The 25,011-nt window shown below is 34.6% G+C and overlaps 3 protein-coding genes and 1 pseudogene across 5 annotated transcripts; all 4 read right to left on the bottom strand.

Moving 5' to 3' along the window:
* Nucleotides 1–1,742: 1,742 nt before the first annotated feature.
* LOC133691592 (pentatricopeptide repeat-containing protein At1g77405) lies at nucleotides 1,743–4,198 on the bottom strand. 3 transcript variants are annotated; one of them, XM_062112167.1, is made up of 2 exons: nucleotides 2,413–4,198; nucleotides 1,743–2,050 (listed from the first exon to the last, which is right to left on the bottom strand). In XM_062112167.1, exon 1 carries the CDS (start codon nucleotides 4,018–4,020, stop codon nucleotides 2,674–2,676), a length of 1,347 nt encoding a protein of 448 aa, XP_061968151.1. In that variant the 5' UTR covers nucleotides 4,021–4,198; the 3' UTR covers nucleotides 1,743–2,050; nucleotides 2,413–2,673. The 3 variants fall into 3 exon arrangements, with proteins under 3 accessions (XP_061968151.1, XP_061968152.1, XP_061968150.1); XM_062112168.1 differs by having other exon boundaries at nucleotides 1,743–2,045; XM_062112166.1 differs by lacking the exon at nucleotides 1,743–2,050 and adding an exon at nucleotides 2,228–2,306.
* Nucleotides 4,199–5,060: 862 nt separating this feature from the next.
* Nucleotides 5,061–12,262, bottom strand: LOC133691799 (replication factor C subunit 2-like; annotated as a pseudogene).
* Nucleotides 5,441–6,085, bottom strand: LOC133690501 (uncharacterized). Its single transcript, XM_062110725.1, has one exon. The coding sequence runs from the start codon at nucleotides 6,083–6,085 to the stop codon at nucleotides 5,441–5,443; it is 645 nt and encodes a 214-aa protein (XP_061966709.1).
* Nucleotides 12,263–17,912: 5,650 nt separating the features above from the next.
* LOC133691843 (amino acid permease 3-like) lies at nucleotides 17,913–20,368 on the bottom strand. The gene is made up of 5 exons (XM_062112453.1): nucleotides 19,936–20,368; nucleotides 19,585–19,818; nucleotides 19,398–19,491; nucleotides 18,951–19,305; nucleotides 17,913–18,866 (listed from the first exon to the last, which is right to left on the bottom strand). Exons 1-5 carry the CDS (start codon nucleotides 20,054–20,056, stop codon nucleotides 18,213–18,215), a joined length of 1,458 nt encoding a protein of 485 aa, XP_061968437.1. The 5' UTR covers nucleotides 20,057–20,368; the 3' UTR covers nucleotides 17,913–18,212.
* Nucleotides 20,369–25,011: the final 4,643 nt, after the last annotated feature.

Below are 25,011 nucleotides of genomic sequence, written 5' to 3'. Positions count from 1 at the left end.
CTCATATCATGAACCAATATGAATCTATGATGCTACACCACTTCATGAGTTCAGTGCCAAGTAAGCTTTACAGTTGGTGTCATATGTTTCAGAACTAACGAGGCGTGGCCATAGATTCTGCAAACCAGCCACCTTAAATAACATAAAGGGGTGTTTGCAGTTTTACAAATATATATATTTTTTAAATTAATAAATTTTTATGTTTTTAAATCGTTACGATAATATTAAAAATAAATTTTATAAAATAAAACAATATCATTTTAATATATTTTCAAATAAAAAAACAATTTAAAAAACAAAAACAATATCTGCTCCACGCATTCAAAAATCCGATTTCATTAGGATATTTGCAACTACACAAGCTAGAATAGATTAGTATGGTTGACCCTAAACCCTATGTCATGGATTTAATGGATGCCATACAGAGATAGACAGGACATTATACTAACGATGCCGTGGAGGCTTGAGGATGCCACGAGTTTCACATCTTTGAACACGTTCTGGAAACGTGCCCAAAATTTTTCTGAGGGTAAATTGCGAAACTTGTCATATGATGTGGCTTGAGGTTGCCACTGAACATAAAACTGATAATGAGGGTAATAAGTTGAAGGAAATACAATTTGGAGCGTGTGTGATGATATGCCGACCATTGCTGAATTATCAAACAGTGGATACTATAACTGAGCCATGGTGGTTGGAAGGTGCAATCGTGCTAGTTACAGGTTTTATATATATATAAATATTAAATAGTTAGGATAGAGTATATATATAAAAAAAAAACATTGAAACTCTTATTACAACGTATTACTAAAAAAATCTTGACAAAACCATCAAATAAATGATCTAGTGGTAAGAACTTGGAATCAAGAGGTTTGCTTTCTCTGTGATCTTAGGTTTGAATCATATGATTGCTAATATTGATGGTCACTAGAGGCTTATCTGGTTGTTAATTTTAGGACGCGTAGAGATTAGTCAAGGTGCACGCAAACTGACCCGGATACTTCACGTGAATTAAAAAAACAAAATCTCAATGAAACAAATCCAACAACATAAAAAAATCATTAATGATGACCCGGGTATATCACTCTTGCCGCTCAAAAGTAAAAGATGATGACTCGCTTATTATTGATGACAAATACGACCCACTCGAGTTATTATTAATGATTATTTTAGTATTATTAAATTTGTTTTGTTAATTTTTTTAATAATATTTATATCGTAATTGAAGTTTTGATGTTTCGTGATCTTTTCCTACTTTTTTTTTCTCTTATTTTCATTTAATATTTTTTAAAGGATGACAATATATTGAATAGTGAATTATAAAAGTTCCAATCATAATAAATGCAAACTATACTATTCTATTTTTTAAAAAAAATAAATGTGGGCAAATTTTTTTTAAAAAAAAATCCGTTATATTAGAATCCAGCCGCTAAAACAACAATCAAGTAATTAGCTCAAACTTCAATCATGCAAAGCAACAATCAAGTAATTAGCTCAAACTTCCATCATGCAAAGCAATAATTTCGTTTTTATCCCTAGCTCAGCAGCATAAAAGAGGCTAAAGAAGAAACCAAAAATATTATAGGGTATTTATATTTTAAAAAATATTTTTTATTCACAAAATATATTAAAATGATATTTTTTATTTTTTAAATTTTATTTTTAATAGTTTTAAACAAAATAAATAAATTTTCGCACACGGGGTCTTAGAAAATTAGAACACCATTCTTTGTACCTTTGACAGTGACAATACGCATTTTCTTTTTTCCTTCTTGATGTTTTTTTGTTCTGCTGGAATGTCTCTTATCAGCAATTAACAGAAGATAAGGGTATAAAGGTACAAATGATTGTATATTGAACACAAATAGAAAATCGTAAAGCACATATAATGGCAGAGGAAATTGCTTTTCTTAACTACTCTTTGAGTAAATATTACTTCTTCAATGTGCTACGTTTGAAAAAACAGTGCGAAGTAGCCATGCATTCCAGAACCTTTCTGATTCAGTTTTGAGGTCCAACAAATGGGAAAAGATTCACGCTTAAAGCTGTGCTGGTCCAAAAACAGAGAGTTAGCCCGTTGTAGTATATATTTTCAGTTCACGATGCAACCCGCATCAGAGAAACATGAACTCTAAAGAGAGCAACATAATGATTGCATTGTCAGCTTCACTGTAATTTTTTTGAGAAAGATAGGATAATGGTTAAGCTCTATTGTGGAAGTCCATAGTTAGTGCAAATAGGATAATGAACCTGTATTGGTGGATAATGGTTCAGCTCTATTGTGGAAGTCCATAGTTAGTACAAACCTATTGAAAGAAGATAAATATATAAATCGTTTTTCATTTCACTAGCATTGAAGATAACCTAACCACTTGCACCTCAAGAACTTATAATCAGAGTAATGTGTCTCACCAGCAGTGTGACAAAGGCATCCTTCCCATTCTGCTTGTTGCATGAAGTTGTCTAACGTAGCCTATGCTGCCCTGTGTGCCAGGCCCTTTAATTCATCTTGAAGTACTAGCATCCAGTGGTTTTATGCAGATAAGAATACGAGTACCAGAGACCTTAAATAGCAGAAAATCTCCCAGACACAGATGATACACCAGGAAATGGTAAGGAAATCCATGAAACATAGCATCTAGCCAGTGTCTGCAAAGTAGGAACTCCCACATGCTACAACATCATCTTACATGCCATTATTGGTTTCACTTTCTTCACTTTTCTATATCTATCCTCTATACCATCTTTAATTCTCTTATCAAATTCCCCACCTAGTGAACTGCCCTCTCTCACTGACTTCAATGCATCACAAACCAACCTATATGTATACTCTCTCGGTATCAAACCCCCATCAACCAACTCAACAAGAAAATCTCGACCCTCTAGCACCCTTCCTGCTTCACACAAAGCATGAATAATTGGAGTATATGAACTCGTAGTTGCCAAACCATGATTCATCTTCTGCATCCTCCTTAACATCTCAACAGCCTTATCAATCTCATTCACCACGCTAAAATACCTGATGAAAGAATTATAAGTAACTCGGTTCGGCACACAACCCCTTTTATTCATATCCTCAAAAAGCTCAAGAGCCCTCTCAATCCTATTTGTCTTACAACATCCATTTATCAAACAATTATAGGTAACAACATCAGGAACAAAACCTTTGAACAACATGATCCTAAACAAACGATTAGCCTCCCATATCCTCCGCCGTATCGCCTTTCTACACCCAGTTTGCAAACCATACCTACAACAAGAACTAATCAATATAGTATAAGTATAAATATCTGGCGGGCATCTAAATCCCGGTAACTCCATTTGTTCCAACAAAAATCTTGCCCTTTTAAAATTCCCAACTCGACAAAGCGCATAAATAAGGGTATTATACGCATAAACATCCGGTTTTAAATGATATTGCTTCAATCTATAAAACAACGCCAATGCTTGATGAACCAAACCTTCCTCTCCTAGGACTTTTATCAAACAGGTAACGGTACTGACACTAACAAGGCCTAAACAATTCCCATGCTCTCTTTGAGCCATTTCTTTTAGAAAGTGCCATAATTCATCCAATTTACTCCCTCTTGCCAACACAACGGCCATCTCTCTACATGTAATCTCAGTGTGTTTGAAACTAAAGTGATTTTCAAGCCAAAAAAAGAACTCAACTGCTTTGTTAACACCTAAAGCGACCCTTTTGGGGTCTCTATAAGCAGCTGGGCCAAGAACGAGAACATTGTGGCGGGATTTATGGGTTTCTTCTTTGAGGTTACGTTGTTTTAATGGAGAGCGATGGCGGGCTGTGTTTTGGCGGCCAATGGAACGTGGAGAAAGAAAGAAGAATCTGGGTATTGATCGGAGAATATCAGAGACTGAATCGATGGTTAGTAAATTTGGGTTTGTTGTTGATGATGCGAGTTTGGTGTCGAATGGGCGGTTTTGTATCATTATCGAGAGGACTTGGTTTATTACAAGACAAGTTTGGTTTCGGTTTGTTAGAGGTTTTGATGGATTCATATTTTAGGGGAAAATAGAAATGACAAACCAGATGTATCAGCTCAGCTAAAATGAAATAAATCCACTTGAAATGAGAGCAGAGGTGAAGCTAGCTCAAATTCTTTCTTGTGTATTTCTAGGCTCTGTCTGAAGAAGAAGAAGAAGAAGAGAACTGGAGCTCTGTTTGGGCTTCGTTCTAGAGGTGCAAGACTACTGCCTGCTAGGCTCGTTTGAGATGGATTGCTGCTTGTTTATTGATTTGGGCTTTGTAATGCCTAATAAGCCGGTCTTGGCTCATGCTACTATGGATCAATATGTTATCCTGCTATGTTGCTATTATATTCTGGATTTTATAATAATAGTTATTTTTTAAGATATTTTTTTTATAAATAAATTAAAATAATATTTTAGTTTTTAAAAAATTATTTTTACTATTAATACATCAAAATAATATGAAAATATAAAAAAAATAATTTAAAATAAAAAAATAAAATAAAATTTATTTTTTAAAAAATACTTTTAAAAATAAATAACAAACCACGGTAATTGTGCAAGGTTTCCTACTTTTCTCTGATGTGGAAATTCCCCATTTCCAATCTCTTCTTGTATTAAAGAGTGGATTTTTTTTACAGCATAAAAACAAAATTATTTATCACTTGAAATCAGTATTTCAGAGATCCTGCTATCATCTGTACCAATAAAAACAGAGAGACACTAATGAAGATTATTATAGGTAGATTCCTTCCGATTGTGCTCCTCCGATGCTTGATAGGTCTTGGTTGCAGCCAATATTGACGTCTGATATTTATTTAAGACACAGATTCTACATCTTGAATGATAAAAAATATTAATAAAATGAGCCTTGGTAGGAAAGAAGTAGACTTTTACGAAGACAGAGACAGAATTGTTCTAATTTGTCTATATGATTAAGCAGAGGCATGTGGGGGTTAGATCATATGTAATTGGAAGGGAAATGTCCGGAGAATGAGGCATCAAATTATCAATCATGGCCTCATGAATATTGACCACAACAACAACTGGAAAGGAAAAACGAAGATCACTTGATAGAAACATTTTTCTTCATTGAAACTTCCCTTGTCTATAACATAACCAGGCAATGGCGTTTACACAACGACAATGACCATAGCCTCTGGGAAAATTATTTACAACATCGTCACATCTTTTACCTTATCTATATAGAAAACAACACTCCGAGAGTACTCCATGCAAGCAATTCTCTTTACTATAACAATAACTATCCACAGGTCATCTTGGGCTGTTGATCCAACAAAGTGGCAACACAAGCGGCATAGTGCTTTTCCATGACGGCAGAGCAATCAAAGTATTCAAAGCTGACCAACTTGGTAAACATTCCAAAGCAACAATAGATACATTCCCTCAAAGAACCTCTGAAAGAGCAGCGTATATACAGTAGGGTGCTTCAAAAAAGTCCAAACCCAGCCCACTCGGCATCACTCACAGGTCGAGGTGATGACTGATATGATGAAAATGAGGACGCTGGTGAGTCACGGAATGACGAAAGTGACTTCCTGCTTGAAATGGACCACCGAGAGAGCGTGTCAAGGTCAGAGGTATAATCAGGTTCTGATCCAGGTTTGGCTATGCTGAAGGCGGTCCTCCTCTTGCTTTGTTTTCTCCTTAATAGAGGTGATGGGAAACACCCAGCTGAAACACATTCAGGTCGGACACGGACTGGTTGCTCGAACCTCCAACGCTCAGACAAGCTACGCGGAACAGAGTGAAATGATCGGGCACAGGGCTGAGATGGAGGGAGGAAAATGGATCCAGCTGGTGGAGGCTTAAGCTTTTGCTTTTGTACTAGAGGAGTTGTCGAAGGACTAAGATGACTGAAAGGTGGTGATGTTGATGGCAATGTCGGAGGTGATAGTTCTTTCTTTTGCTGACGATGACTGAAAGGTGGTGGTGGTGATGGCAATGTCGGGGGTTTCTTTTGCTGTTTTTCCTGTAATTGTTTTTGTTGGATCTTTGGGACACCAGGTCGGATCTCCCATTTAAATGGAACAGCTCCAGGTTTCTTGAAAGAATCGTCTGCTTCTATTGCCATCTCGACTGGAAAGTAACTAGCCACAGAGAGCAAACTTAAAGAAGGCAACCACAGGAAAAAAAAAAGGACACAAATCTCTCTTCCTTAATTCGTTCCTTTTGAGATTGATATATAGGGGTGTGTGGAAGGTTAAGGTTTGGTCTCGGCGGGATCAAAGGCATGGAGTGGGGTAGCTGAGCCAGTCTAGAGGTTAATGGGTCCACGCATGTAGTTGACTAAGCATACCAAAAAACAGAAATTTCAAGTAATCAATAAGAGAGACAAAACTAACGTAGCAAAAATTCAAACTTCGGAAATTAAGACGTGAGATGACAAATTGCCAACCAGTCCTTGAGAAAATACCATCTCAAGTAAATGACTTCCACGTGCATGATATAGGGGGTATAGACTAGGGACTCTACAAGGCTACCTACCTTTTTTTATACATAAAATTGACTTCGACACCTTCAGCTTTTGCTGTATTGGCCATCCTAGCATTAGATCATGGGCATTTCAGCAGATTTCCTAGTAAATCTTAAACGAAAGTGGTCTAGGTCCACATCAAATGAGGCTCGCAGGACAAAACATGGCGGCTTTCACTATGGCAGATTAGCTACTATTACCATAAGGAACTTTTTAGAAAATCAGCGCACTTGTATAACAAATAAACATAAAATGGAACTAGCACAGGGGAAAAGGGATTTTGAAAAATATCATAGTTCGGTAGAAACTGCAGTTTTTAAGTTTGATATTTTAAAATATTATACCTTTTAATTTCAAGAAAAAAAAAACTTTAAAATCATATCAAATCTCTATTAACGATACCTTTAGTATCATTAAAAAAACTCAACAAGATAAATCGATGAACATACCACCACTTAAGCAGCAAGTGGTCTCATCTTTGAACAGCGCGTGTTATTAGTAGCTTTTTTTATGTTCATGTATTCATCAAGCTCTTTCCAATTGTAACAGAGATATAGTGACCAAAATTTTAATCTTTTTTCTCTCTCCTCTGAAATTAAAATAGCACACTTTCCAAGTGCAGTATTTTAAAATATCACACTTAAAATCTAAGGTTTTGCCAAATTATGCTATTTTTCAAAATCTTTTTTAACCTATACTAGATTGCCAAAACTTTTTTTCAAACTATGCTAGAAAGGAAAAACACCCTACTAGAAGCTGGATTGTATTTGGGCTGTAGTAACTCTAATGATCTTGTGCACCATTCAGAATTTCAAATATTTACAAAGTGATCTCGCATCATATGATGCCTCTAGCTGTCTGGCAGCCCGACAGGCCTGCAACGTTAGAATTACCCCTTGTAAGTTGTGCTTTCAAATATTTGGACAAATATAATCATATCAACTTCAAATTTATGGGGGGCAGCAAGGATAACCAATAACAAAGCCATTTTGTCCCAGCTTTCAGAAGTATTTCCACTAACAATTCCTAAACCAAATGATCATAGGCATGTCATTGATAGGATTTCTATGCCTTCATATGATTGAAAATTTGAAAGGAAAATATGCATGTAAAATAGAAAGCAAATTATCAACCGCTTGTTTCAATTTTTTAATCAATTAGGATTCAAAGACATGAAAGTAGGCTAAGTAGTCACTGATCCCACTATGAAGAAGAAAAGGATAGAAAAGTGCATGCATAAAAAGTTCGGCAGGTGACTCTTTTGTGAAGAAGTTAAGAGTTTCCAAAAGTGGAGCATTATATTATACATGATCTCACCTTGTGCTACATCTCAACCCGAGCTCGAATGCTACCTAACTATCATAAGAACCTTCTTGTGGCATGTTACAGAGAGCTCGCATTGTGTTGCTAGCCACATCCAGCAGCTGCAAATACTCATCAGCACCACCAATGAGACACTGCAAATCCATAAAAGCATAAAATATAAAAATTCAGTTCAACAGGCGCCACTAACTATGATACTGTGCGCCTAAAAAAACTTATACCCATAAAATGAGATAAAAATGGAAACAGTAATACTTGGAGAGAATTGATGAGTTGACATTATGGGTAACCAAGAAGCTTCTCGTAAAAAAAAGGTACAAAGAATTAAATCCAGCAGTTTGGAAAAACTAACTTCAGTCATGTTTTCTCATGCATCATTAACAATGGTGGTGAGGGAGAGGATGTGACAGCAAGGTCAAATATTCAAATAGATAGGCTAAAGAGAGGGCCCCTCTTAGACAGCTCCCCATCTCTTGTAACCATTTTTATCTAGAAAAAAAAGGAGCCACTTAACATTTTCTGAACTATGATTAGCTATCGGCAGCAATACTGAACCACCCAAGTTACTAACTGCTAAGGCAAATATCGTTATTTTATTTTTTTTCACCAGATAAACTAATAATACCAAAGTCAAAGAGGAAACTAGGCAAGAGAAATGAGCTTCAGAAATAGTAACCTTATCAGCTGTAGCCAAACTCTTGCACATGCAAGCCTTTCGTTCATTTGTTAAATCATCAACTTCAACCACCACCTCAAATAACTTGAAGAAATCTCATATCAGTAGCAGATTTATCTGATAACAGGCGATGGCAATGAAAGTTGGCCAAGGATATAATAAAGGGAACCTGAGCAAGGATCTGAGATACTGGATATCCTTCCGCAATTATATTATTGACTTCCTTGTTCGCCAAATCAAAGTCACCACTTTTGCATGCTTCATAAAGTGCCTCAGTAACGTCTTGCGGAATGGCCTTAAAAACCACAACACCATGAAAATCAGGGCACAAAAGGATTACCATGCATAACAAGAAGATATATTACCAAAACAAATGGCCCAAAAAGTTTATAATATAACCTACCCCAGATACACTTATAAGGTCTTCGGATGAAATTGACGATCCAAATAGGCGAGCAGCTCCCTGCAATAAATAAATGCTGAAGTTCAACTTCAACTGAGGAATGGGAAACTTGAACAGAAGAAAAGGCATGGGCTAATGACTGGGCGTGTATATTTGTCAACATTGAAGTTCCAAATAAATGATCAAAACTGTTGGGAAAACACAATGGCCATAAGAGTAGGGTTAATAATGTTTCATGTCTTGTGCTAAGGATCTCTCACCAATTTGTTCTCGTACACATTCAATTCAAAAAAGATCAATAAATTCAAAATTCCACATTTGGATCCTGGACTAGGATGATCATTCAAATATCACACACCAAAGGCTTAATAACAGTACTAGATTTTTATTGAAGCACTCCAGGGAAGGGCTTGGCTGAAAAGGTCAATCAAGAATCTCATCTTCGATATTGTTACATCAGAAACTCCAACACGTGGTATATTTCTTTTTCAAACTGGCTGATGTTTCTGATCCTGATATATCATAATTGGGCCTAATCCTCAAAAGCTTGAGACTTTGAGATCATGTTTGCACAATAAAACAATCCAATCTAGTGAAACAAGTTTTCATGATAATGAAGGTCAACAAAACTGTCAATCATTTGAAGCAATATTCTGCAAAGCAAATGGTAAACTTCGATATCATTGAATCATGCTCTGTTCTATCTCATGAAATTTAAAATGCCATAAGAAATTGACACTTTAACATGAATAGTCTCAGGAAGTGGTGAGGATTCAAAGATACCCTGCTTTATGCCTTTTGGGACAAGGAGAAATGAAAAATGACTACTAAGAATTGGTGGTTTTGTTTGTACAGGTAGTAACACCATGACTCTTGGTTAACTAAATCCATGAGAAAAACACCAAAATAATGGGGTTTATAATATGAGCATCATGGTCATGACATGAAGGGGAGGGGGGGATCATCTCTTACTTGCAAGTATGTGATAGCCCGGCAAAGATCACCTTGTGAGATAGAACTCAAGGTTGAGAGAGCCTGCAGTGGTAGATCACATGCTTTGTGCTAGGAAATCAAGCCACCGAACAAATAGGAATGAATGTGACAAGCTTTGCATACCTCTGCGTCCAGAGTGAGGCCTTCTTCATTACAAATGTGCAATATACGACTGCTGTGATTTCTTCTGAAAGTGGCTTGAACCTGAATTTTGCACATCTTGACGCAAGTGGCTCTATGATCCTGCAAGAATCACAATCACCTAAATTATGGGAGCAAATCATGCAATAATAATTTTTTCTACCCAAAAAGTTAAATAGATTAGGACTGACAACCCAAGGGCCAAGAGTTCATAGGAAGAAATTTGAAGAGGAATCATCAGTGCATCTAAGCATCACCACATTGACGAATCATACAATGACTCATTGTGCAAGATGGAGGCCATTTAGATCAGATAATTATTTTGTCACAGGTACTCCGTGCCCAAGGAGAGCAGTTATAAATTTAATCATGGCAGAATCTCCAACAATCATCAAATTATTTGTAATGACATATTGTATGACAAAATGGCTCACCTGCTGATGTAATTACATATGAAGAAGAATCTTGTAACTTTAGAGAAAGTTTCCATTGTAAGTCTCAGGGCATTATGCCAAATGAGGTTATATCCATGCACTTCACATTATATTTGTAAATAACCCATCATAAAAGAACAAAAGAAACATGCCTGAGCATCCTCAGTCATAGAATCTGCCTCGTCTAGGATGGTAATCTTATATGGTGGACAAGGTAACCCCTAAAGTATTGGAAACATGAAGGGCAAAGCGCAATTATGTCCTGAGTGGAAGACAAAAGTTACTGCAAGAAGAAGAATGTATATACCCTTGACACTGACCAGAACCTACAGCCACAGCAGCAAAATCCTTGATCTTAGTCCGAACAACATTGATTCCACGGTCATCACTTTCATTTAGTTCCAAAACCCTAGACTTGTAGAGTTCAGGCCTAAGACATGAAGGAATCAACATACTAAATATGTTCCAGAATGGCATCAACTTTTTTCACATATTAAAGGGAAGCAGACTCTACAATCTAATATGATAATAGCAGCAGTCAAAATGATAGAAGGCATGAAATCACCAGAACTAATCTCTATGATTTTCACATATCAGGTTTTTCACAAGATAGCATCTAGAAATGATCTAAAGGCACCAGAGATCAATTCACATCTTCAAGATGGCAATATAAAGTCAGTAAAAAGAAGAAATAACATCTTTTAACAACTATATGGACCAAGTCCTGAACCCTGTAGCAAGCATGTCTCTAAAAGAAAGTCATTCAGTTAAACATCAGATCCATTTTACTCCAACAAGTTCAGCTAAAGATTTAATGCCTAAGTTTTTTCAACTTAAAAATCCCAATAGGCACATTTTCCCAAAGGGATTCATTACCTTCAGAGATAGTAGCATCCTATTCCAATTTCCAATTTCCAATTAAATGATTACATATTTCTCATCAACAGCAGAAAGGGTTCGACAGTTAAGGCCCTAGCATTCCCGCATGCGACCACTTCTAAGTATCTGATTAACCACTAAAATATCGAATCAACTTGGTAATTAAGCTATCTATAGAAAAATTTTCATCACACAAACACAGAGAGTACTGCTGTAAAATTATAACTACCTGTAAAGCTGGTGAGCAATAGCCAGGGCAGGGGTGGTTTTGCCGGTACCACGTGGGCCATAAAAAAGCATGTGTGAGCACTGCAAAGGAGAAAAAATATAAACAGTAACAATCATAAACAGAAGAGTGCTAGACCTAGGGCTTCAAACTAAACGAAACTAAAACATTGATAAAAAAAAAATGAATAAATAGCATATAGGATAAAAATGAACAGTAGTTGATAGTGAGAATCTCTCTCTCTCTCTATCTCTCGCTCGCTCGCTCACATTTGCAGTCTCGAGAGTGTTAGTGAGGACGCAAACCACCTCTTCTTGGTGAGCTGCATCTTTTACTTGCTTTGGTCGACTGCCAAAATAAAGAATAATAAATCAGTATTTTAAACATGAAAACAAACACGGATTTAATTAAATTTACATCAAATAAAGAAGAGATCTTTTAGTTACTATTTCCCCACCCATGGTTGTAAGCTCTGCAGTAATGGCCCCTCGCCTCCGCCTCTGTAATAATCAGTAAGTAATATGGTAGTTTTAGCCTTTTAGGTTGGTTTGTGAGATTGTGAAAAAGAATTGCAGGGTTTACAAGGGCAGTTCCACCTTCCCGCTTTTAGTAGAGTTTTGGCCGTTGTGCTTTGTGATGCTGGTTTGTTTGGTTCTTCGGTGACAGTCGACATGCGCACCATGAAACGCAGCGTTTTCTTTTTATTGCTGTATGGTTGTTTAGGCGCGCGCGCGGACGCGTGGGTTTCCTTCGTTTTATAAAGGGAAAATCTCGATCTATTCCCCAGCCTATATAATGAAGTTTGAGTCCATATTTATGCATATTAGATCGGAAAATGTTGGTTTTCATTAACTTTTCCATCCGCTATGTCATTGCGGCGTATGCAATATGACAAAAGGGTGTAATTGATAAGTGTAGGTATTTGGATGTAATTGGACAAATTTATAAGTTTGCGTTGCCATTGAGAATAGGTATATAGATTTGGGACTGGATTGAAAACCTTCCACTAAAGTATACTAATCAACGTGATTCAGGCGCGTGTGTTCGAATAGTTACTAGCAAAGCTGTTTTTTTTTTTATGTTAATAAGAAGTACGCTTATTTTTTAAGGTATTTTTAATTAAAAATATATTAAAATAATATTATTTATTTATTTTTAATATTAATATATTTAAAAAAAATTAAAATTTTTAAAAACCGAAATGAACCCCCCGGTGTAAATAGTAACGTTTAATTTTAGCATGCAGGGAAAAAGGAAGAGAAAATTTTGATAAGAAATTTGTTCGGCTGACCTTCCTTCATTGAAACATGCAATCTGAGAATCTCTATTTGATACGGATAGCTCCAAAGCTCGCAAAAATTATGAACAATATACTTGCAATAACCTCCTCCTATCAATAAATAGTAAAACAAGTTGGAAGCATGCTTAAAAGGCATTCATTTAAGGGTTTTACTTATAGTATTGTTGCTCCTTGAAACAATCTCTGTTTTGGTTTTGTGAACAATGTTCACTGTATATAGGGAGTACTGTAGCACTATCTAGTCATAGAAGTGCAGTGGTTGGGACAAGGAAGAAGTGGTTCGCGGAGAAATTCGTTGGTGTTGTCGTTCTTCTCGCTTTCTCTAGATGCTCCTTGATTCTTTTTCTCTTAAAGATCTGCTTTCTCTAAGGGCATTATCTAAAAGGGTTCATGTCTTTTTTCATATTTGTTTGTTTCGCAACCTAAATTTGAAGGCAGCCATTGAAGGATGAATTGGGACACAGAAAATGGACCAAGAAGACTAACAGCAACAAAGAAAATCAAATTTTCTTTTTAAGTGACTCAAATCCACGCCCCATATGCCTTGTTCCTTTCTTTCAAAAATCCTATCTTGACACTTGTTTTCATACATTCTTCTCTCGTCTTCTGTTTTTATCAGACATTTCTTGTTGGGTATCCACTTTTTTTATCGCCCTTTAATTTACACTAATGTTTTCTTCAATTAGTCAGTGATTGAGTAGTTGAAGTTGAAAACTTCATGATTGTGTTGCGTGTGATGCATGATACTGAAACTGGGTTTACAGGGTTCCTTGAGAAATTTGACTGTAATTTGGTTTGTGCTTGGCTTGAGGTTGCAAGATGCAAGCTTTATGGCAATCAATGTATCTCTATATGCGTGTATGTGGATGGTAATTAAGAGGTTGTGTACTATGATGTTTAGCCATTTGTTGCGGTCAATTCTTGTATTGCATATAAATCTTGTTACAAATGCATTTTACAGTGACTAGAGTAGTTTCTAGCAAGAAATCTCAGTGGCCTTCTCCTTTTAAATGCCCTTTTTTTACAAATGCATTTTATAATGGACTAGACTGTAAACAATCCTTGGCTTAAATTGATTTTCCTTTTCAAGTTATTGGCTATGTTTCTGATAATTTACAGTCCCAGTTCATCTTGTAGGGTGATTTTTCATTTGATGCGTTATTTGGCAACTTGGCAAGTGATCTACTCCCGTCGAGGATTTAACACGCAGAAGGAATTTTAACTACAGGACATTTTCTTATTGGGAGATCAAGGTATCTTCATTACATAGACATTTGGGTTTTTAAAATTGTACATTTATTACATTAGCCTATAACAGTACATTTATTGACATGCCTGGTTCGAGAACTGAGGCTTCAATTACGAAGTTGTGCAGAAAACAATGTTCTGGGAAGCAATGGAAGCCTCTGTCTCATTATATTGTGGAGTGTTGCTCAATGCTCCAGTGAGGGAAAATACCTCCCTCGAGCACACTCATCATGGTTACATTTGATACATAGTTTTAAGAAATTTTTTGCTCTGTTTGCTTGTTCAGCATAAGCTCATGTCAGAAATTACTTCTGGTTTGAACGAAGGAACGAATATACCATCAAGGAAAACTTACTGTGAGATTTTACAATCCATTTGAACATGCATGTAATTATGAAAAAAACCAGACATTACCCTATTCTCCACAATGTAATTATGGGAACTTCTAGCAATGCATTAGGACTTATCATGTCTCGTTAAGTAAATCCTAGAACATACATGTGATTATGAAAAAACAAACAATATTTTCTATTCTCCACCATGATGTCATAACCCAATTTTTGACTATTTTATTTTATTATTACTACTACTATTATTTTATTTACTGAAAAATAAAACAAATAAAAAAAATAATGATGAAAAACAAATAAAAAATAGAGAATAAATTAAAATTTAGATTAAGGGTAACATGATTGGAAGTTTTGAGACTTAATTGAGCTTGGAATTAATTTAATTAATCAAATCAAGGGCTTAATTGGAGAATTGATAAGTTTTGAGAGTTAATTGAGCTTAGAATTAATTTAATTAATCAAGTCAAGGGCTTAATTAGAGAATTGATAAGTTTTGAGAGTTAATTGAGCTTGGAATTAATTTAATTATTGAAATCAGGGACGTAATTGAAGAAATATCAAAGTTTGGGGCTAAATGGGGGCAAAAGTGCAACAGATTAAAGTCCAAGGATTAGCTTGTAAAAAGAGACGAAATACAGGGGTCCAATTACAATTTACCCAGGGGCTTGATTACGCGATTGCAGAAATTCAGTGACTAGATTGAAAATGGCCATTCCCATCACACAAACGGCGCCGTTTTTATAAATCATTCATCGCCTTCTGTCTCCTTCCACATGAACGGTTTCTGCAGTAATGGCTTTGAAGCCGTTTCAATTGTAGAGATGTTTGGCATTCTCTGGCTATAAAGCCAGAGAAGATGAGAGAGCGCGAGGGAGGAGGGACACAAAAAAACCAGGGGGACGGAGAGAAAAAAAAACATAGAGAACAAAGGGAAGAAAAAAGAAAAAAAAGGAGAGAAAGGACGAGGGAGTGAAGAACGAATAACACAGGGGAAGAGTGGACCGAACAAGAGAAAAGAAAAATGAGGGAGACGATCAAGAATAGAGTCGCCAGGCCTCCCCCCAAGATCTCCCCTCTATCCACCTAAGACTGGTGCGAGGGGAGGTCTGGACTTTCTCATTCTCCCCGTTCCTTTCTCACGAGCTGGCTTTTTTTGTTAACTCGATTTTGCTGCTGAATAAACTGATCCAATTGTTGGTGCTTGCTTCTGGAAGGTGCAGGAGTTTATGATCAAAGACGAAAAACCAGGGGAAGAGCAGTCCCAAAGAGTGATCAAGTCCTCGTTGCTCTCAGGCTCCTCTGGGTCTCCGGATGGGCCTGAACAACATATTGCAGTAATGAACGCAACGTTCTCTACACCATGCTAGCTCGTTAATCCATTTTTTTTATTGCTATTTTCTGGTGAGATAGTGCATGACGACGGAGGAGCTGCAATGAGACTTTGAAGTATGGGTGATTATTTTCAGTTCGGTTCGGTTTTTATTAAAAAAAATAATCAAAACTAGTTTTTTTTTTAAAAAAACCAAAACCAGTTCAAACCGACCGGTTTCAGTTTGGTTTGATTATTTTAGGGAAAAACCGGTTTGGCTTGGTTTTTTTCCAGTTTGACTCGGTTTTTTCGGTTCGGTTTCGGCTTTTTTGGTTTCAGGCAAACTAAATTGGTCAGTTTTTTCAAAATTCTAATCGGTTTAATCAGATTTTTTCATGGTTCGGTTTTTTCAGTTATTTTTTTCTGGTTTTCTCGTTTTAATCGGTTTTTTGATTTTTTTGCTTGCACCTACTTCGAAGGCCTTTTCTTTCTTCTCCTCTTTATTTTTTCTCTCCTCTCCTTGAACTATCTATCCAAAATTAAAAGGTGTCCTGTCATTTTGTTTTTATATCAAATTTAATCCATTTTTTTATTGCTATTTTTTGTTTTGGATCATTTTTTAGAGTAAGATTCACAAAGATCCCATATAAAGTTGTCAAAATCACAAGTTAACTTATAAAATTATATAATTTTACAAGTCAATATATAGTTATTGTGGAAAATCATGTTAAAATAATAAAATTCAACTAAAATAATATAAAATTAGTAAAAACATAATTTTATGGTCGATTTTACGTAAAATATAAATACTACCCCAATTAACTCTCTTTCTCCCTCAATTAAACCAAACAAAACCCTAGTCAATGTAATTATACATCAGGATATCGTCTCTTAGTCTCACTTGTGTTGCTAAGGTACTGGAAGCCTGCAACAACTCAGTGGCCAAACCCTAGTTTTTTCTGAGGGTACATATTGTTCTAATCAATCTCTGATCTTTCATCTTCTTATAATTCTGTTTGGTCCTATAAAGAAATGATTGCAAAGGATTTATTTTCTTTTATATTCTTTTTCTTCATCAACAAAAAGTCTTACTAGATATTATTTTGATTTGATTTCATTTTTTTATACATTTAATTTTGCTCAATCATAATTTTTTTTATCAAACCGATGAAATTTAGGGGTTTTTTTTTTAATCAGCAATGTTGCTTACGATATTATTAAATTAGTTTTTTTTTTGTTATTGTTAGATGTGGCGGCTCCTATTCTTGTTGACTTGAAGAAACCAGTAGTCATAGTCAAAGTGAATACCAATAAGTATACTCGTCTTGCTATGAAACATGAAGTCAAGTATGTATCATCTACTACCTCTTTTCTATTTTATTAATTTTTTATATTTTATATTTCTATAATATTGTGTGCATTTAGATAATGAATTTGTGTTGTTGATTTCTGTATGGAATCATGATTGGTTAGATAAGAATAGAATATTTTCCTTAAATTTTTCCTTTTAAACTTCTTTTTAATTATATTATTTGGTTAGATAGAAATTAAATCTTTGTTTCTAGTTATTCTTGTTATTCTTGGTTCATTTCAAAACATTTCATTATTGTTTAAGAGTTGAGACCTTGAAAACCAAACAATTAAGTATATTTTTATGTTTAAAAAACATATTAGCAAATTCCTTTTTATTCTTAACCCAACAATTTAAGTTGATAATTTTGATATTATTTATTAACCGTTGAGTTCTTGTCCTTAATTTGAAGTTGCTTATAATTTTATGATTTATTTTTACCGTCTAAGCTTAGATTACATTTTTCATGTTGTGTAAAAAAACATTTTTGACAACTTGATATCCCACATTCAAATTTTGATCATGTATGACCATGTAACCATGCATGACACTAGTATTTGATCATGTAAAGATATGAACTCGCGCGTATGAAGTAAAACTTGGATATTGCAGTGATTTATAAATCACCACACTAGCATTGATCATGTAAAAACACATACTCTTATGGAATTAAAATATCCTTAAATTCTCAAATATATGAGGTTACATGGTCACAGTACTAAAACAACAAATTCGCATAGTTTTCAAATGCCAGGATCGTATTAATGAACGAGGAAGGAGCAAAATAAGCAATTATAAATAAACCATGAGGCCTTGGCAAGTGTAATTTTCTCGGTAGAAACATCCCACAATATTCCACAGGTTCAGGAAACTTGGTCCATACGTAGGAAAACAAACAAAAAATCTGAAATTTCGTAACCGAGCATGATACATCGTATAGGTTACAGTTGAAACTTCTAAAAAGCACTACTAACCCTCCTAATTAAGATCTTAGTCTTGCGAAGTAAATCGCAGCTTCGAGGTTCCGCCTCCCTTATAATCTAAACCTTTTGTCTTCTAATTGTCATTATTGACTGCTGATATTTCACTGATTTAGTAACTGGTCTGGAAGGGTTTGATCGACTTGAGATCGCCGACAATTCCAGCAACAGAGCCAGCAGCGGCAGCTATACTGATAATGAGGCAAGCAACACTTAGGATCTGCAGGCAGAGCCATCTTGTGCTCCACTTTCGTATCTTCTTTTGTACAATATACATCTCCACAGGGAAGTAAACCGTCAATGGCCAAAATCCCAAAGCCCCAAGTAAACGAACCATGTCATTAAAGAAGGGAAGGAGCATTGAAATCACAGTGGTGAGGACCACAAAGAGGGTCCTCCAAATCATTCTAAAGAGATTGAGATTGTAGGGGCGGAAACCAGGAATCGGGATTTTGATGTCTTTCGTAATGAATTCACTATCTGGAAATCTTTGAGCTGCTTCTTTTTCGATGAAAGCATAGAGAGGTTGGCAGGAGAACTGGTATATGCCAACAAGGTGAATCACCATGGCAGCATTGGCAATATCAAGAAGCCAGTATGGGTTATAAAAGCCAAATCCAGTAAGGAGGTTTTCAGGGGACAAGTCCCCAAAAGCAGCATATCCAAAGCAACCACAGAACATGTAGAAAAGGGTTGTGACTGCAACACTTATTAGAGTTGCTTTCTTCATCGTCTTGGCTTCTGTAGGTGGGGCTTTGACTGTGTCCTGTCATGAAATGGACCGAACAATTAGTCAGTTTAATTGGCAAAGCATAAAACAAATGAGAGAGAATATATTTAGCTCATATACCTGAATTTCAATGAGGATCATGGAGTAAGAATAGGCAAAAGCGATGTCACCAAGTGCTTGAAAGCTCCTCCATATCTTTTGGGTCTGTGTCACAGTGCCGATGCTTATTCCAGTGAGACTTCCCATGACTCTTTTATTTTCTACAACTTTACCAATGCCGAGTCCTAGACCAATTGATGAATAAGTGAAGGACATGACTGCAGCGACAAAAGAGAGCCAGTGTAGCTGATCAAATCCAGGAATCTGAGACAAAAGTATCTCAGCTATGCCAAAAGCTATCATATATGGATAGGCATTCATGTGGCATGGATCTTTTCCAGCACTCTGGTGGAAGCAATTAGACCTCTTTATTGCCCTGTAGTCAAAAGACAAGAACCAATGAGACCAGCAATAACAAGACGAAGAAAGCAAAGTTAGTTACAAATTCTTGGTTGAACTGAAACTTACATCATGCTTATAGAAGATGCAATGGTGTACCCAATGGCAACACCAAAAAGGTTCACATACTGCACAAATCCACATATTTTGACCTTTCCTCCACCTGGGAAAATTAAAAATTACCGCGTAAAACAATTAGAACGCTTAAAATTAACCACTATAATCTAATTAATAATACACGTGTTGGTAAATTTACCAAGGTTGGCCCGAACAGCATCCATGTAGGTGTAGTTCCTCTTGCCATTGACAGGATCACCAGAGCGGTAGCAGGCAGAGAGCAGAATAGAAGTATAGTAAGTGACAAGCGAGAACAAAAGCATCACAGCTGGTCCAGCAATCCATCCAAGCTGACCAATAGCCCAAGCCAAGGAGAGAACTCCGGACCCAACAACAGCTGTTATGATGTGAGCACTTGCAGTCCACACAGTTCCTGTTTAAAGGAACAACAAAAGAAAGACTCAGGATAAAAAACACCACCACATGGCTAATATTTTTTGTTCTTCCTTCAGAGTTGTCCAGAATATTAAATAAAGAAGAGTAAAGTTACCAGTTCGTTTGGGGCGGCCATCATCATCAAACCACTTGGAGCCACTCTGTGGATTGGTGTCAATTGAGACGCTGAAAACCTGGTGAGGGAGTTGGTTCTTTGCGGATGTGTTCTCACCCATCTTTGTTAACAAAAGATACCAATAATTGTGTGAGTTTTGCTATAAAAGAATCTCTAATGACTTGAACTATACGAGAGTCTGTGCACTGAATACAGCAACATCAAAGCAAGAAGAAAGAAGTGTCGAAAGAAAGTGACGGGGCTCCCTCCTTGATCGATCCAAGTCCGGTTTCAAGTGTCGAATTAGTCTCAGACCGACACAGAGACACAATCACACACCTCCTAAGAAAACCCAGTTTGGTTTGGCGCCTAGTTTTTAGAGGTGCTTCGAGAGGGAGAGACAAAGAGAGTGTGCTATGTATCTGACAGAGGAACTGCTCTTATTAGCTAGAGAAAAGAGCGAGTTAATTTCAGGGATACCAAGAAAGGCATGGAATGGTGGGGGTATTTATAAGAGGCACGAGGCAGCCCAGGAAAAAAAAAACATAAATGTAACATCAAAGCAAGAAGAAAGAAGCGTCGAAAGAAAGTAAGGGGCTCCCACCTTGATCGATCCAAGTCCGGTTTCAAGTATGGAATTAGTCTCAGACCGGCACAGAGACAAAATCACACACCTCCCAAGAAAAACCAATTTGAAAGGCTAAATTTATGGAATAAATTAAAGTAGTTTAACTTAAATAAAATATTAAAATATTATAAAAATAAAATATTTTAATATAAATATTTTAAATATAAAGTTAGGTTAATCTTATCAAGATTAATAGAATTTAAAGTATCTTTTATTTTACTCAAATTTCTATAAAGTATAAACATAAAAAAAAATATGAATATAAATCATATATATTAGTGATAAATCTAATTTTAAAAAATTAATATCATTGTTAATGAAAATAGTAATAACAATTTTTAATATTATTATTAATATCATTGTTATTGAAAATAGTAATAAAAAGAACTTTTTTATATTTAGGTGATTTAATTAATTAAATTGAACTACATTCAATTTGATTCAATGATTTTTCAAGATTGAAACGGAACATGTGGAATGAAACTGGAATATTCCGAGTGGAATTTAGCCGAAAAATTCAGAACAAACCAAGATTTAAAATGAAATAAAAATTATTCTGTTTTGTTTTATTTTTTAAATTGATATAGAATATTTCTATTATTTTAGACAAAAACAAAATTAAATTAACAACCTTGATTTTAAAGCATCAACACTCCATGGCTTATATAGTAGCATGCAAATAAAGCTTCATGATTAAAGAAATTGTCCAGGGTGAACTCACTGGTCACGTCTACCACTTGACCGCCTATACCATCCTTTTTCAATAAGTCAGCACTTGCCTTTTATGAGTCCCCGCGGTCCCGCTCGACCGCCTCTACTCCACCTGCCCCATTTTCCCTTTCCTCTCTCCCCTTTCCCAGGGGGTTTTAATTTGTTTTAATTTTGAAAAAAAAAAGTCTCATGTATTTGTTGTTATGCTCATCGTTTTCATGATAAATTTTCATTAAATAAAGAGAATATAATTATTTAAAGGTTGTAGTTTTATTTGTCACGTTTTGGATTTATTGATTATTGATTCAATAACTATAAATTTCAGCACCACTGAAAATTTATCAAAAATTTATCTAATTATTAATTTTAAAATCTCATAAAATTAATCAATATACAATTAAGCTTGTCTGACATTATGATTATCAAAAATATAAAATCTGGGGTGCCTTAAAAAATAGTCTGGATACAATTTCTGCCGAGAGAAGCATGCGTTTTTAGAAACAAAATCTATTAAGTCCATGGATTAACTCAAGAGTCAAGATCATGAGGTACTGTACCTCTTAAACTGGCCAATCTTGTTGAGGAAGTTTCAACCAGAGAGAGAAAGGCAGATTCTTCTTGTTCACACTGCGGGCTTTACTTTTTTGCGACCAAACTACCACGACGTGTACATACACAGCTAAATACCCCTGTAGCTGATAATTATTTTTAAAATTAGGCAAATATAACACTATGTACAGTGTCATCGCTTAGATTTAACCAGATGACATGCCCACGCGCTGCTACGGGCTTATAAAATAAATGTACTTAATAGTGTTATAATTGTGAACCAGCGCTAGATAAGTTATAGAAATTAAAAGTATGATGGAGCAAATATTTCACGACGAAAAAAAAAGTTGTGTTGGTGATAAAAAACTTAGAGACTAAACAAAATGATTTGTAGCAATCTACAGTGTTTTGTAAGGAAAGATACAGTGCTTTCGCCACATGATTTAGCTTTTCAGTTAATAAAAAGAAAAAAAAAACTTACAAAACTAAATTCTCTACCAACTTAATATTAAAAAAAGAAACCAACAAAGATAATTTTGAAAGGAAAAAAACCCGTGAGAAAATACGTTGTAGCAATTGACAATATTTTATGAGGAAAACTATAGTGTTTTTCCCAATAAAATAAAATAAAAAATCATTTAGAGAAATATTGTAGCAATCCACAGTGTTTTGTGAGAAAAACTACAACGCTTTTCTCATATGATTTAGCTTTATTGTAATTATAATTCTTAACCAACTCATTATAAAAAAAAAATCGACAAAGATAATTTTGGAAAAAATCATAAAAAAATCACATGGAAAAACACTGCAACAATTCACATTGTTTTTTAAAAAAATTTACAAAGATAAATTCTTAATCAGCTCAATATTAAAAAAAATTCGACATAGACAATTTTAGAACAAAAAAATAACAAAACAAACACCAAAAAAAGGAAAAAAAATCATGTTGGAAACACTGTAGCAATTCACAGTATTTTGTGATGAAAGCTACAGTGCTTCCCCACATGATTTAGCCTTATTTGTAATGACTTGTAATTATAATTCACAAACAACTCAATATTAAAAAAATAAAATTGAAAAGGATAATTAGAAAAAAATTATAACAAAAAAAAACCCATGTGGAGAGACACTATAGCAATCCACAATGTTTTTATGAGCAAAGCTACAATGCTTTCCCCACATCATTAAGTTTTATTACAAAGTTAAATTCTAACCAACTCAATATTATAAAAAATAAAATCGACGAAGATAATTTTGAAAAAAACATATGACAAAAAAAGAAAACACAAAAGAAACTGGAAAAAAACCATGTGAGAAAAAACTGTATCAATGCATGGTGTTTTGTGAGGAAAAACTTGTAATTGCAATTCTTAACCAGCTTAATATTTAAAAAATCAAATTGACAAAGATAATTTTAGGGAAAAACATAACAAAAACATAAAAAAAACCATGTAGGAAAAAACATTGCAGCAATCAATAGTAATTTTCGAGGAAAGTTACAGTGCTTTCCTCACATATTGTAACTGTAATTTTTAACCAGCTCAATATTAAAAAAAAAAATAAAAAAAGATAATTTCAGAGAAAATCATAAAAAAATCATGCGGGAGAAACACTGTAGCAATCAACAATGTTTTAAAGAAAAAAATTACAAAACTAAATTCTCTATCAGCTTAATATTAAAAAAAATCGACAAATATAATTTTAAAAAATAAAGAAATAAAATAGAAAAACTATGTGGAAAAACATAGTATTTTAAAGAAAGTAACAATCCACAGTATTTTAAAGAAAAAAATTACAAAGAAAAAATTTTAACCAGGTCAATATTTAAAAAGTAAAATCAACAAAAAAAATTTTGGAAAAAAAGGAAAAATTAAATGAAAAAAAAAATAAAAAAAAGGGAAAAGTTAGAAAAAAAAAACAAGGAGAAGAATCACTATGGATTACTGTTGTAATCCATAGTGTTTTGTGTGTGGGTGAACAATGATTCCCCCACACGGTTTAGAGTATGTTACTAGTTACATGACCCGCGCGATGCCGCGGGTCAATTTGTTTTGCATAAAAAATATCAAAAAAAATTAAGATTTAAAAGTGTTAGGTTTTTCTTCAAAGCTATACTCAAGAGTCTTGGGTTTGACTGTAACGTTTGACCTAAGAGTAATATTTATAATATTAATAATAACATTAAATTTGCATGACCCAAGTTTAAGTTGGTTTGGCTGTAATACTAGACCCAATAGCATTGGATGTAGGTCTGGCTGCAAGGTCGTGTCAAAGAATTGTGATAATTAAATAAATTAATTAAAAAGAAAAAACAAAGAAAAATAAACAAACAGAAAGAAAAAAAGCTAATGAGAAAAAAGAAAAAAAATCTGAATCAATTAGGTTAACTCGTCAAATCAGGTTAACCCGTCAAACCTGGGATTCGTGTCATGAAAGTGTGATAACTAAATAGAAAAAAAAATAATATTAATGAACTAATTTTTTTAAAAAAAATTAATTAAAAAGGAAAAAGCAAAGAGAAAAATACCTACAGGAAGGAAAAAACTAATGAAGAAAAAGAAAAAAAATCTGAATCAACTAAGTTAAACCATCAAACCTGAGATCCATGTCATAAGTCAGCACTTGCCTTTTTCCATGAGTCCCCACGGTCCCACTCGACCGCCTATACTCCATTTACCCTATTTTTTCTTTTCTTTTTTCCCTTTTGCCGGTGGGTTTTAATTTGTTTTAATTTTGAAAAAATAAAATTCTCATGTATTTGTTGTTATGCTCATCGTTCTCATGATAAATTTTTATTAAATAAAGAGATTAGAATTATTTAAAAGTTGTAGGTTTACTTCTCAGGTTTTAAATTTGTATTTTAAAAATTACCGGTTTAAATATCACAAATGTCATGACCATGAAAATTTACTTAATTATTAATTTTAAAATCTTAAAAAATTTAATTAATATACAAATAAGCTGGTTCCATTATGATTATCAAAAATATAAAATCTGGGACGCCTTAAGAAATACTCTGGATACAATTTCTGTCGAGAGAAGCATGCGTTTTTAGAAACAAAATCTATGAAAGTCTATGGATTAACTCAAGATCATGAGGTACTATACCTCTTAAACTGGCCGATCATGCTGATGATATGAGCCAGCATCACCAAAAACGTCTTCAAAAGGAGCAGTATTGTAATAAT

Source organism: Populus nigra, chromosome 4, assembly GCF_951802175.1.
Source record: "Populus nigra chromosome 4, ddPopNigr1.1, whole genome shotgun sequence".
Lineage (NCBI taxonomy): Eukaryota > Viridiplantae > Streptophyta > Magnoliopsida > Malpighiales > Salicaceae > Populus > Populus nigra.
The sequence above is the reverse complement of the archived record's forward strand: the minus strand, read 5'-3'. Positions and strand labels throughout refer to the sequence as shown.